General features: G+C 36.7%; 1 protein-coding gene across 1 annotated transcript in view; it reads left to right on the top strand.

The window, feature by feature from the left end:
* Window positions 1-14,288, top strand: part of CPEB4 (cytoplasmic polyadenylation element binding protein 4) — a 54,692-nt gene that overhangs the window by 38,236 nt on the left and 2,168 nt on the right. Inside the window, exons 3-7 of the mRNA XM_015818625.1 lie at window positions 8,659-8,832; window positions 10,453-10,542; window positions 11,417-11,535; window positions 12,732-12,846; window positions 13,051-13,232. Coding sequence (XP_015674111.1) covers window positions 8,659-8,832; window positions 10,453-10,542; window positions 11,417-11,535; window positions 12,732-12,846; window positions 13,051-13,232 — 680 coding nt within the window. The remainder of the gene's footprint in view (window positions 1-8,658; window positions 8,833-10,452; window positions 10,543-11,416; window positions 11,536-12,731; window positions 12,847-13,050; window positions 13,233-14,288) is intronic.

The following is a 14,288-nucleotide window of genomic DNA, read 5'->3' as shown; positions in this document are numbered from 1 at the left end:
CTGGCCTAGGGAGGATTTTTAAATTGGGTTTCTTAGAAATTTTAATTACCACAACACTAAAATATTGGTTTTAATTTGGTTTTATTCGGTGGGGTGTGTGGGTTTGTCTTTGTTTTTTAAAAAATGTTGTGAGCCGCCCTGAGTCCTTCGGGAGAAGGGCGGGATACAAATTGAATAAAATGAAATGAAATGAAATGAAGAGCCAAACTGGACAATAAATGCCTGCACTTCCTCCTCCTCCTCCTCCTCCTCCTCAGGATTTTCCATGTAATGAATAGTTTCTCGACTTTCTGTGGAAAAAAACCAAATTTATGTTCACATTATATTTTGTAATCATATTAGTGCATTTAATATAACTTTTGGGTGAACAAACAGTGTACTCTTGCTTGCTGACTGATCTGTCTGGCTCCTCTTGCAATGGGTTTTGAACTTGATTGTGGCTTGTTAGAAGAGAAGGGAGTCAGAGTTCCTGGTTTACACACAATACATTGCAGATCCCACACTTCTATTTTATTTTGTTTAGCAATACTGCTAGCAGTAGGAGCCAAATCAAATTTTAAATTAATATAATATCCAAGTGTGTTCATTGTTCATTTGGCTTTAAGAGTCAGGTTTATTTAGGTTATCTATTGGATGTTGGCAAGACTGACATAAAAATTAGAGACATTTTGATTCATAATTCAAACTCTTAAGCACCATACTTTATAAGCTTCAGTGTTAGAATACCTATATCCAGTGTGATTAATTGCCATTTGGTGAGTGCACGCTTACTTAAAGGGCTGGTAGCCTTCATCATCTCCTCTTTGTGAATTTTCCTTAATCTTGGTTTGATGGATCTCTGGTTAGATACAATTATCCAGTTAACATGTGTCGGGACAGATTTGCTTCCACAAGCTTCATGAGCAAGGAATTACAACCTTTAAGGTATTCAAGGATTTTTGTTTTAAGAACTAACGTGTTTGCAAATAGTTTGATAATCTAAAACTTAACGATGTCACTAATACAAAAAACCTGTAGAAGACATGTACATATACAAAAAAAAAATATGTATGCAGAATGGGAGAAACCTGCACATTTTAAATAAACAGAATTGGTGGCCTGTTCAGTTGGTTGAATTCTTAGGCATATAGTTAGAATTAGAATTAGAATTACAGAGTTGGAAGGGACCTTGTAGGTCATCTAGCCCAATCCTCCACCCAAGCAGGAGACCCTACACCATTTCTGATAGATGGCAGTCTAGTCTCTTCTTGAAAGCTTCTAGTGATGAAGCTCCCACAACATCTGTAGGCAATTTGTTCCATTGGTTGATTGTTCTCACTGTCAGAAATTTTCTCCTTATTTCCAGGTTAAATCTCTCCTTGATCAGTTTCCATCCATTATTCCTTGTCTGGCCTTCAGGTGCTTTGGAAAATAGGTTGATCCCCTCTTCTCTGTGACAGCCCCTCAGATATTGAAACACTGCTATCATGTCTCCCCTGGCCCTTCTCTTCACTAGACTAGCCATTCTTCATATGTTTTAGCCTTCAGTCCCCCTAATCATCTTGGTTGCTCTTCTCTGCACTTTTTCTAGAGTCTCAACATCTTTTTTTTTAGTGTGGAGACCAAAACTGGTTGCAATATTCTAGGTATGGTCTTACAAAGGCTTTATAGAGTGGTATTAGCACCTCACGTGATCTTGATTGAATCCCTCTGTTAATGCAACTTAGGATTGCATTGGCTTTTTTGGCTGCCACTGCACACTGTTGGCTCATATTTAATTGATTGTCCACTAAGACTCCAAAATCCCTCTCACAGTTATTGCTACATACTACATGGCAGCCATGTTTACTAATGGAATTGGCAGTGTTTCCCACAGTAAAAATGTAAGCTACAAATGACTTATAAACCTGCTTAACAAACTAATGCAGATTGTCAATCAATCTGGTTTGATACATATTACCATGACAGCACTGCCTGAGTGCCAGAAAAAAAAAATCATGCATCTCTGCTATTGGAGGTTCTTTCACTGAGCATGCGAGGATCTAAATTTGAAAACTTCAGCATGTAAAATATGCAGCAGTGGGAATAGTGATCTGATTTCGACCTTTTGGCAGAAGTTTGCAGATGTTTCATGATCCATTTCTGTCATTCACAGTTTGTGAGTTGCTGCAAAAAAAGATAACAGTGGGAATTCCTGGGAAACAAGGTGTTGTGTTAAACATTTCAGTTTATCCAAAGGTTTAACTAGGTGCAGTACTACATAAGGTATTGACAGGAAAGTGTTTCAGTTGTTTGGTGGTCTTCTGATCCTCCAAATAGGTTTCTGTTGCAAAAAGCTCTATTGAACCATTATAATGTCTCTTGTATTGACTGCCTCACAGCATTTCCTCATCAATTACATTCTTCTGTATCTATTTTAATTGCTACTCAGACTATAAGTTCTGCTAACTTTTCCTTCTACAATATATAATTGTTGGTCCTAAATAGGTAGGTAAACTAGAAGATAAATTGAATATTACCATTATAATATGCCCTCTACAATTTATATTAATCTTTAAACTTTATTTCAGCCAATACCTGAACTTATCATACCTGTCATAGGTAGTTCAGTGCCATTTGAATCGCCTTCCTGCGTAGATTCTAAATTAGACTTCATATTTATATCCAACCATTCTAGTTTTTTTGTGTGTTTGTGTGTGCATAAGACATTTTTCTTTGGCAGTAATAACTACCTTGGCTTGCATTTGTAGATGTGCTTATGCAGTATTTTGCTAGGAGAACAATGGATTGGAAGAGTTCTTTGAAAAACTGGGTTGTATAAAAAGACTTTTCACTGTTAAGAGGGCATAACAGAATGTATACACTCATACATATAATAGATATGCATGCTTTTATGTCAAAAAGTTTCTCCTGACGTTCAGCTGGAATCCATGATTATGTTCTGCATTCTGGAGTTAATGGAGAACAGAAATTTGAAGAGTGCTGTCATCTCCTCCATCAGTATTTTTTTCCTCAATGCTAACCATTCCCAGTTCCTTTAATTTCTCTACATAGAAGTTCATTTCTAGTACCCTGATTATTATGTTTGTTGCTTTTCTCTGAACATTTTAAAGTGAAATCCTCAAAATGTATTTTGCTAGGATCATTTTTGTCCCAGCATTATATTTTTTCTTGTAAGATTTTAGAATCTGGGTATATCTACGTTTTGTTTGATGAAAAGTATTTTTACTGTAATCTGTACAGTGGCACTTTTTGTAATTAACCAAAAACTCAGAGAGGGAAATGTTTCAGTAAATAAGACAGATATTCAGATATCAAAAACATCTTGTGAACTTTCATGAACTTCCTCTGAATAGTACATCAGAATATTTGAACCCACCAAATAACCGAAACTTAAATCTATACTTCAACTGGAGAAGCTTGAAATTTATGGAATATTTCTGATAGGAATAGCATGTTCACCCTAATCCTAGACATGTTTTGAAACATTGCTTCTAACATCATATAGATGATGGAGATGTGGGCAGTATAGATTTACTGTATCAGTAAAGAAAAAAAATGAATGTGAATAAATAATATTTTGAAGTTGTACTTTTTTGACCAACCTGGATTCAGGAAGTTTGGGAATCTGTAGCAGCAAAACTTCCTGCAACAGTCTCAGATTTTTGGGTGTGGTTACTGTCACAATGTTTTTATGGCACACACATGCCAGAATAGTCTGTGGCATTTTAACAACACTGTTGTGGGCCTCAGTAGGAATTGCAGCTATGTTGACCAGCCTGTTAGTGCACCAAGCAAGGACAGTTGTACTGTATATTTTGTTACACAGCTATAGGCCACAAACAGGATTTTATGGCTTTTTAGGTAGAGAACGCTATGAAGACACTTGAGCTTCTCTGAGCACACACAAAGTGGCTTTTGTAGCTATGTTTTTATTTAAGAGTTACAGAACCATTCTGGGCCTTTCTGCATCTGTAAACAATGAAATGCTTGACGTGAAGCAGAAATAATTGTCAAGACCCATTTTCCAAAAGGTCTGTGCTGAGATTTAAACTTCTATCAGCTAAACATTTGACAGTTCTCCCTACTTCCACTTCTCCGAACAAGCTGTTACTTTTCTTTCATCAGGCCTTGACTCTTTCTGAAGGGCATTCTAATTTGTGTAAAGACTGTAAGAGGTGAAAGAAAGAGAGAACTGATGCCAGGTTTAATAATGTGAGGGACAATAAATATCTTTGAGCTGGGCACGTTAAAAAGAAAGTCAGCAGATGTTTGAGAATATTTTTTTCTCTCTCTTTCTCCTCCTCTCAGAGTTAACGCAAGTGATTCTTAAATAGTGATTTGGGATTTTTTTTTTAATAGCTCGATACTCTATTAAGGACATTATGATACATGAGACTATCTTGGTCCTTGAGAATTCTGGAAATTACTTAAAAAAAAACCTGTTTGAGGATTTCATAAATTGAAGAGAACTCATTGTTGCTTTCAGCGTGATATGTGAATTGATGCTTGGAGGGATTTAACCAGACTGTCAGATGGTTTTTTGTCTCTGATTAATATCATTAGGTTGTGGCTGTTAGTAAGCATTGCAAGCTAGAATAGGGGTGAGAAACGTAAGATTTAAGGCTGTATGTGGCCCTTAATTCTTTTGACCTCACCCTCCCCAGGCATTTCAGACTTTAGTTATCAAAAATCAGCCGTGTTGTTTCCTGCCATGCTGTGAAACCCAAGAACAGTGGGAGCATTAAAGTAAGCTTAACATAGTTAGCAGTTAAAACCTGAACACTTTCCACAAGCCCCTTTCCCCATTTTAGCTCCATTTGGCTTTGGTCACATGCATAAGTAAGATTTCTGTGATTACTTTGTATCATTGCCCCAGTTACTTTCTCCCAAACCTTCAGTGCAATTGCTAAATTTAAAAAAAAAACAACTTTCCCACCTCTCATCTCAAGCATTGATACTATTTTTACACAGGCAAAGAAGCTAAAGAACAGTCAGGTACTGTAGAAGGAGTCCCAGTGTTGTCCATAGAAAGCAGTCCATTGTAATGTTTGTTTTCTAGTCTACAGAGCATTTTAGTTATTTAGCCCAATGGCTAACATTCTTTAAAACCAGCTTGCTAGAGGGTGAGATAAATGTGTTAATGTTTCACAGACATTAACATTCCTAACTCTGGATTCATGGTAATCGCATGGTCAGTTGCTTCCCTTGTAAGTCTTAATTGAAGATATTGGCTCACTGAAAACAAAATATGATTGTTGGGAAACTGATAGACTGATCAAAATCCAAGGTTGCAGCCTCTTAGAAATATGAGATATGCTAATAAAGTGGCAATCCACTGGATGCTCTGGTTCAGCGAGCACAAAGCAGCTAAAGGTAGCATTTTTAAAATTAGATCTCTTTGTTAGCTGTTCTGATGTGTTTGAGATTAAAATATATATATTTTATGTGGTCTGCACTGCACTAATGCTTGAGAACCACTGAGGCTATATGGAGGTGAAAATAGCATATCTTTCTATCTATATTTAATTTTTATTTAACAATGTTTGAAAGGCTGTTTTTCTTCTCATTTGACATGCAGCAAGGACATATGGGAGAAGGCGAGGTAACAACATTCCTCTTTAATTTTCTGATGTTTAAAATGTCTTATGGCATCACTAATGCACCAGTTGTTTCTGAAAGAAAAAGCAGAAGAAGTTTTTAAAGGGGCCGGGTGGATGGGGCAGGGGCAGGCTTCTCCAATGTGCATGCTGTGGTAACTTTGCTTACTGAAAGTAGCATTATCCCAGAACAAGATGGTCAAGGCAGAATTAACATAATATATTAAATGCAGAGCGAGTGGGGTATCCAACGGTATTTTTAGCCAGAACTTCCCAAATTAAAATATACATAAATGATAGCTTCAGCTGGGTGCTGGTGGGAGAAGAGGGTTTCTTACCTAGAGAAGCACCTAAATGACTTGAATTCCCAGGTCTCTCCCCCAGGCAACATTAATTGTCATCACAATTTATTGTGGCTGTTAGCGCAGGCATTCTTCCAATCATTTTTATACTTAGGTAACATTTTGCATGCCCCTCAAGATGTTGAGTACTGTGATATAGGTAGTGTCGCACTGCCTTTTTCTTATCTAACTTCTGTGATCAAGCTGAAATTCTCTGCATCTGAGCAATGTCTTTGTTTTTGAGAGTTCTTCAACAGCACGGAACCGGCTTGCAGGCACTAGCAGGACCACAATATACAGTTTGGGGAGATTTTTACCTATGTCATTTGTGAAAATGAAGCCTGGCCATTAAGTCACATAGGTGCTTTTTAAAAATCTGTGGGATGAGAACCATGGTGCTACAACTTGCATCTTTGAGCCACACATGCTGACTTAACGATCATCGACAGATGCCACTTTGTTAGCTTTCTCGGTGCTGCCTGGACTGAGACGTTGATCTGGAAATCACTGTATTTATTTATTTATTTATTTATTTATTTATTTATTTATTTATTTACTTATTTATTATTTAAATTTATATACCGCCCTATCTCCCTTACGGGATTCAGGGCAGTGAATAGGCAATAGTAAGAAATCTCTCCCCCAAAAGGGTCAGCGGTTGGAGAATTAATGCTAAAAAGGGGCTCTGCAGCACTATGGAATTCAAATTATTTGAGAGGATTCAGTTTTTTCAGAAGAATGCAGATCATGAAAATTGATTGGCATAGTGCTGTTTTTTTCTAAATAGAGCTTGTTTGTTTGTTTTTTTCAGTTTTGATAGGTTATGGCAAACTGGTAAACTGTTACGACTTCATTAGTGATCAAAATGTTGTCCCTGTGTGCATGTCTATGGTTTCTATGCCTCAACCCCTTTCCTGAAGCCAGTGTCAGAGCTATTTTATCAAAGGCATTAAGAGATGGGGAGGGGAGACGGAGACTTTTACTTCTCTGCCCTTTAACTAAGGACAGTGGCTCCAGGATTGGTTCCCTGGAACTGCCACTTTCCCTGCACTGCACTTGTTCAATGCTCTTGGTGTGCATGCACACTGGCATTTGGATGATGGAAATGTCACAATTCCATTTGGTGCATCTGGATTTCACTATTGACCGGTGGTGTATGTTTAGCATTTTATAATACATATAAAAGGAATGACGTCTATAGCTTTTATATTGCTATAATTTCAACAGACATGACGTATACCGTATACTAAACAACATGGCATTCTTTGGGGAGGTATAAAATGCAGGGATGTGTGTTAATATATGTCTTTTTCACATAAATGTTAATCCTATATGAACTAGAAAACTAGCGAGAAACACAAGACCAGTTGTAATGGAATCACATTTATTCTAAGGTATGTTGTGGGAACAATACTTAACACTAACTACAGTAGCAAAAATGAATAGCAAAAATAATAGTGTAATGTTCCTAGATGAGGCACTAACTAGTCTAGTATAATCTGTCAAGAAAAAAATTCATTAAGATCCGGCTCTCCTGAGGTGATTTTGAGTGGTGGTTTCACATGATTCTAACTAGAACTACACCGTCTTCAGTCTTACAAGCCCTATTTTTAGTTTTGGCATGTTATAAAATGAGAAGTTACTGGCTCACTTTTGAATCAGCGTGAATTCTTAATCTTCAACCTTTTTTTTAAACCACCAGAGTTGCATTGGTGAGCGTGCTCTGGTAATTGTAAAAACAAGCTTCAAGAAGAAAAAAGTCCTCCTGTTCTTCTGTTTTTTTAAAACCCACACAGTATTCTGATCACATTTAATAAGCTCCTAAAAAAAGGACAATTTTAATAGACTTGGGTAAATAATTTACCTGCGTGTACTTGTGGACCAGGGACTATTAACTGATTTACAATTCTGCTTTCTTTACCATTGAAACATATATTACATTTCTTTCCTAGCTATTTTCTGCAGAATTTAGAGTATACATGAAAGAAATAAATAGTGACCAATCTGAGGACATTGACCAGATTTCATGGCCAAGAGGGATGGAACTTGGTTCTGCTCAGCACTAATAATCCTTTAATTGCTCTACTGCACTGATTGCCCAGTTTTATTAGACCCACCATACTTATTGTTTCTGAGAATATAAGTATGGTGACACTATTAGTATGCCACCTCAGTGAGACTAGAGGTAAAATGATTGGAGGATGCTGTCTTTCTCCTCCATTTTTCTCTGGCTTTTTATTACTGTTTTTGTCAATAAAGACAAAGAGCTGTGAGATCTAAATGTAAGATAGATGTAGAATATTTTACTTGAACTGTATGATCGTATGGATGTGACTAAAATCTTGTACTTGCAATGTCCCGAGATCATTTTTATAACACTGTAAATTGTCACTGGGAGTGATCAATAATAGCGTGGTGTAGAATATTTCTGAAGCATATACTTGGGAAAAAAATAGTCTCTGTGTATGGAATAGAACTAGTGACATTTGTCTATGACGTGCACCATTTAATGATGCTAAGATTCAGCTTTTCTGTACAAAGTCATTCAGATAATATTGCATATCTGTTTAATTAATCATGAGTCTTTGTGACAGGAGAAAGAATAATAAAATAGGCAGCTATTATTCTGCTGGTCTGTTTTGAGACATACATCTATGTATATTATACATACATACACACACACACACACACACACACACATATATATATATATATATATATTGTTTTTTCAACTATAGGTCAGTCCTCCCTGTTCCCAATGGAAGATGGGTTTCTGGATGATGGACGTGGGGATCAGACTCTCCATAGTGGCTTAGGATCACCACACTGCTTCTCTCATCAGAATGGCGAGCGAGTTGAACGGTACTCTCGCAAGGTGTTTGTGGGTGGTCTGCCACCCGATATTGATGAAGGTATATTTGGATATTAGTATTGCCAAAAATACATACCATGACCAAGTGCAGCCTTATGGAAAAGAGGATAATTATGTCAGATTGTAGCATTTTCAAGCAGTGTAAATTGTGTAAACCTATGAGCTGCCAAATATCCAAGCTTTTAGGTTATGAACTGCAATGATAAGGCGATGTGGGTTGCAGAGTTTATGAGATACGTTTTATACATTTGCTTCATTTAGTTAGATATTATGACATCATAAAACTCTTTATGAAGGTCTTTTATTTTGAAGATGATTATAATAGGCACACATTTTAGTCAGTATCTGATTTAAAACACAGTGTAGTGTTTCATCTATTTAAGGGAACAATATATAATGCATTATTTCTTTGCTATCATCATATATTTCACCAGAGGGATGAATTACTGCTGAAAAAAATCCCATTTAAGCATAAGGAACATGCTGGGCATATGAACATTAACTGTAACTGATGGCAATATTTGCCTTGATTTAAAAGTCTACTAAACAAAGGGAATCTCCTTATTTTAATTTTTTAGGCTAATTAGAATAACAGACTGTTTCAAAAGAAAAAAGAAATGTAAAGAAATTCTTTAGGGATGTCTAGCTCTATTTTTTTTAATTCTGTAATTCTGGGTAATAACTGTATAAATTTAAGCTGTGTGCATAAAAATATCTATGACATTTCCTTTTCCCCAGGATAAATATTTCTGTTACTTTCATGACGATAAAAACATCAGATTATGAAGAAATAAACTCTGACACAAGCATATGAAAACCCCACAAAAATATATTGAGAAGAATTGAAATAAAATAGAAAATGCATATGGGGAGGGCAGATCAAATAATTGTTCAGGTTCTGTGTTGTGTGTAAATAACACTTCAGTCTGTTCCCGAAATAGCTTTAGATTCCCCAGCTTATTTTAAAATTAAACCGAGTGAAACAATTCCGTGGTGCCCTTTAAAAAGAATTGTGCACGTGGGTAATATTAACCACTGTGCAGATCACCTGAGCTGAATTTAGAAATTGAAGAAAGGCTTTGAAGCATTTGCTTTCTGCTAATGAGATCTGCATTCTTGTCTCTGCAGCAGTTACATAACCACTTGCTGCAAGTGCTGCTGAAGATAGACTGAGGTCAAGCTCAGATGATGTGCACAGATACTGCCTAAGCCTATGACGTAAGCAGTAGGCGTGACTAGGCTGTGCTACATTCTTTTCCCTTTCTCCCCACCTTTTGCAAGTCCGTGCTGAGCAACTTGCTCTTGATGCAAGCTCTGCATGCTAGGTGTGGGAGAATGCCTGGAGCTATGCAGTAAAAAACTGCTCAAATCCAGTCATTTAATTACAGTACTTTAAGTGGGCTGCTGCAAATCTTTATTCGTAACCTTAAAGCCGAAGCTTTGATATTTAAACGGTTTGCTTTTTTTTATTATTAAATATATACTTGGACTCACAAATGTTTTCCTTTTGAAAATATCTGCTTTCTCCACGTATTTGGGTTGCTTAGTATTACCCAAGTATTACTATCAAATTGCTTAAATTGCTTTATTTGGAACCCTTCCCCTTGAAAAAAAAAAGTGAAGATTTGTTTTTCTCTTTGTTTGGTCCACTAACTTGCAGATGAGATCACAGCCAGCTTTCGTCGTTTTGGCCCGTTGATTGTAGATTGGCCTCATAAAGCTGAAAGCAAATCATACTTTCCTCCTAAAGGTAACTTTTGTTATTTCATGTATCCTGTCCTTCCCTAAAATTATTCCAAACAAGTAACAGTTTCTATAAAAGCTATGTTAGTTGAAATATGGTATTATCCCTCCTCATGAAAAGATTTTTTTAGTGCTAGGAAATTTTCTTAATAGGAAAAGCAGTGGGCTTTTCATTGGACCTGCCATTAGATGCTTTAATTCTGGATTCCTGCACGGAGCATAGAACTGAATGTGATAGTCTGAACCTTGCAATTTTATGATTCATGGAGTGAAATTTATCATTTGAGATTTTAACATGGATGTCTCTTTAACACGTTTGCTATTATATACCTGAGTTTTCACCATCACAAAAGCATATTTCAATATTACTGCTAATCATAAAGTAATATGAAGTGTTCATTTGTCCACCTTCTTCTTATTTAAAATGTTTTGTCGTTACTGTTTTGATTTCATTTTACTTCTGATCTTCCAGTTGGCACTTCTTATCCACTTTTTACTTACTTTTTTAGTTTGAACGTATCTACTATTCAACATGCTTCCCTTCCTGTTTTTCTTTCTTTCAGTAATTTCTTTAGTTTCTTTAATCCCCCTTCTATTTCTTCTCTATAGAGTAAAGCGGTGACATTCAGATTAAATTTCAATATAAGGAAGATGAAGCTTTGTAATTTATTTTTTATCTCTTTAATAATAGCATTTTGGTTAGACTATAGCTAGTCTTGCTATTTTGGAAAATGACCCCCCCCCTTTTTTTTTTTTAAGTATGCAACCATGATTTTCCTTTTTTCATGGTTATCATATCTAAGTACATACAAAATAGAAAATTTCAATACGTCATATATAGTACCTAGCGAACAAATCATATTTGTTTCTTCTCTATCTAGGATATGCCTTTTTGTTGTTCCAAGATGAAAGCTCTGTACAGGCCTTGATTGATGCATGTATTGAAGAGGACGGAAAACTCTACCTGTGTGTTTCCAGCCCCACGATTAAAGATAAACCAGTATGTGGCTTGGCTATATATGAAGTTTACAAAAGGAACTACAAATTATGTGTTTAAGTATTGTTCATATACTAGAGAAGCATGTATGTCCATAGTTTTTCATTCAGGAGACACAGGATTTGTTTTTCCTTTCTCCTTGAACTATTGAGGCACTACACAAGTAATGGCTAATTGTTGCTTATTAAACTACAAGTTCAGGGTCCTAATTCCTCCCTGCACTATAATTTACTATTGGGTATCAAGATAAGGGCCTGCCCTCTCTCTCTCTCAATGTGGATTATTTTTGAAGTTCTTCCATGTACATTTGGTCCTCACTTTTATGCACAAGCCGAAATCTGGACAAATGAAAGGGAGAAGCATAAAGGGAAGAGGTTTGGGAGAATTCTTTTTGGGAGGGAGTGTGAATTCTGTCTATAGAAGTTAATTGATTGGGAGGGAGAGTTGATTTTGTCTCTAGTGGGACCATGATAAACTAAAGATATAGCTTCTATTATAGTTGCTATTGAGGCTTTGTAGAACACTTACATGCTTATTTTGATGGTCAAACGGGTGTGGGAAGTCTCCAGCCTTCAGACTAAATACTAGGGCTCTGCAGCTCTTTGAATCTGAAGGAAAAATGATGCAATAGAAACATGACCAGCTCCTTAAAGCAATTCCTCTTCTCCTCAATTCCTTTCAGTACCTTCATGGTTATTTAATAAGGCTCTGGGATTCATTCGAAGGGAAGCTTTGTGAAGCAACTGAAGTCCCCTCTGAATGTCTTGATTGTAATGTTGAGGTGTTTTCTCTTCTTGAAAGCTGACAAAGCCTCTTTGAGGATTTCCTGTCATTTGACCAAGCATGTGCACGTACAGATGACACTTCCGTTAATGGGTTAGCTGAAGCAAATGGATAAACAATGGCAGAGGAATGTGGAATCACTCTGTTCTCTATATTACCGGGATGTGACTGTATTGCTATCACTGTCTAGGTCTCGCTTAGGCATGAAAACCAGCTGGGTGACTTTAGGCCAATCACTCTCACCCAACCCACATCACAGGGTTGATTTTGCAGGGAAAATAGGTGGAGTATTAGGTAGGTCCATTGCCTTGAATTGATATACATGCTCGGACACAAAATAATAATGAGTTAGCACTATGAAAAAAATCCATTCTGACTCTTAGAACTTTATATAAAGTCTTGTTTTCTACTTGCAGGTTCAGATCCGACCTTGGAATCTTAGTGATAGTGATTTTGTGATGGATGGCTCACAACCTCTGGATCCACGGAAAACCATTTTTGTAGGCGGAGTTCCACGACCCTTACGAGCAGGTATGGTGGATAAGTGGCTTGTTGACTTTGTCCAAGCTACCTTGTTGTTGAGAGTTTCTGATATGGAAAAATCCATATTAACTTTTGTTTACATTCTTTTCAGATAGAAGAGCAGAAATTTAGATAGACGAGTAGAAATGTCACTGCCCAGAACCTAAGGAAAAAGGGGGATTTATATGCATATTTGTTCTTATTATATTTTAGTGGAGCTTGCAATGATAATGGATCGACTGTATGGAGGAGTTTGCTATGCTGGAATTGATACTGACCCTGAACTGAAGTACCCAAAAGGAGCTGGGCGTGTTGCATTTTCCAATCAACAGAGTTATATAGCTGCTATCAGTGCCCGCTTTGTTCAGCTGCAACATGGAGAGATAGATAAACGGGTAAGTACTACAGCATATTCTATTTATTACACAGCATTCTTTTGTTGGCTTATGTCCATATAAGTGCCATTTCATGACAGGAACAACAACAACAACAAAAAGCTGTTTAAATGCAGTACTGCTCCCCTCCCAGTCATTCCAAATATCAAAGAATTGATTTTTTTTTACTGCCTTTTGACTCCTAAACCAGTTGTTCCCTTTAGAGCCATTTCCAGCAGCACAGAAAATAAGCCTGTGCTTTTAGTGTTATCCTTTTACATCTGCATGACTTGCTTACTATTAGCCTTTCTTTCACCCTGCCTGAATGCTTTGTAGTAGAACGGGCAGCTGCTTTATCAAAGCTAAAGGCATGCAGCTCCAGTATGTTTCTGCTGGATTTCTAAGTTTCCTGCACACATTCTGTTTTAATTCAGTATAATCTGTACAGCAACAATGCTCGATTACTTAAACATTCATCTCTGTTAACGTTCAGCATATTTTCACAGCCCAAGTCAGCAGCACTAAGAATATCTTTGCAACAGAAGTTCACTTCTCCTTTTATCACATTGACATATTCGCTGGAAAGAAGATTGGAAAGAAACATGTGTTGTTTTGACACTGTAAGACAGCATTCCCCAACCTTGTGCCCTTCAGATGTGCTGAATTTTTTAACTTCCAGAATTCCAAGCTAAAAGCTGTCTGGGAGTTGCAGTCAGGTTAGGGAAAGCTGGTGTAAGAAATTATGAACCATTTCAATTTTTGCTACACTCTTTTTCTCTTTTCTGGCAACTTGGCAACTACAGTAAATCGTTCTGACTCAGCAATTTAGAATGATGCCATTCCTTAGATAGAAAAAGTAAAACGAATATTGATTTGTGTGGCTTGTCCTCCAGTTCTGGAAGGAACGTAATGTTCTACTTCTGGATAGTAATATATAACTGATGCTAATGGAATCTAAAAAACTAAGCAAGAAAGTAAAACATTTCTGCCATAGCTTTTAGAAAGGTGAATTGATTCACAGGTAAATCTTGCTATTGCTATTGCTATTGTGGCAGTTTTGTTTGGTACATATATATG

The sequence above is a fragment of the Protobothrops mucrosquamatus genome, unplaced genomic scaffold (assembly GCF_001527695.2).
Source record: "Protobothrops mucrosquamatus isolate PMUCROS unplaced genomic scaffold, P.Mucros_1.0 scaffold_141, whole genome shotgun sequence".
NCBI classification, from domain to species: Eukaryota; Metazoa; Chordata; class Lepidosauria; order Squamata; family Viperidae; genus Protobothrops; species Protobothrops mucrosquamatus.
The sequence above is the reverse complement of the archived record's forward strand: the minus strand, read 5'-3'. Positions and strand labels throughout refer to the sequence as shown.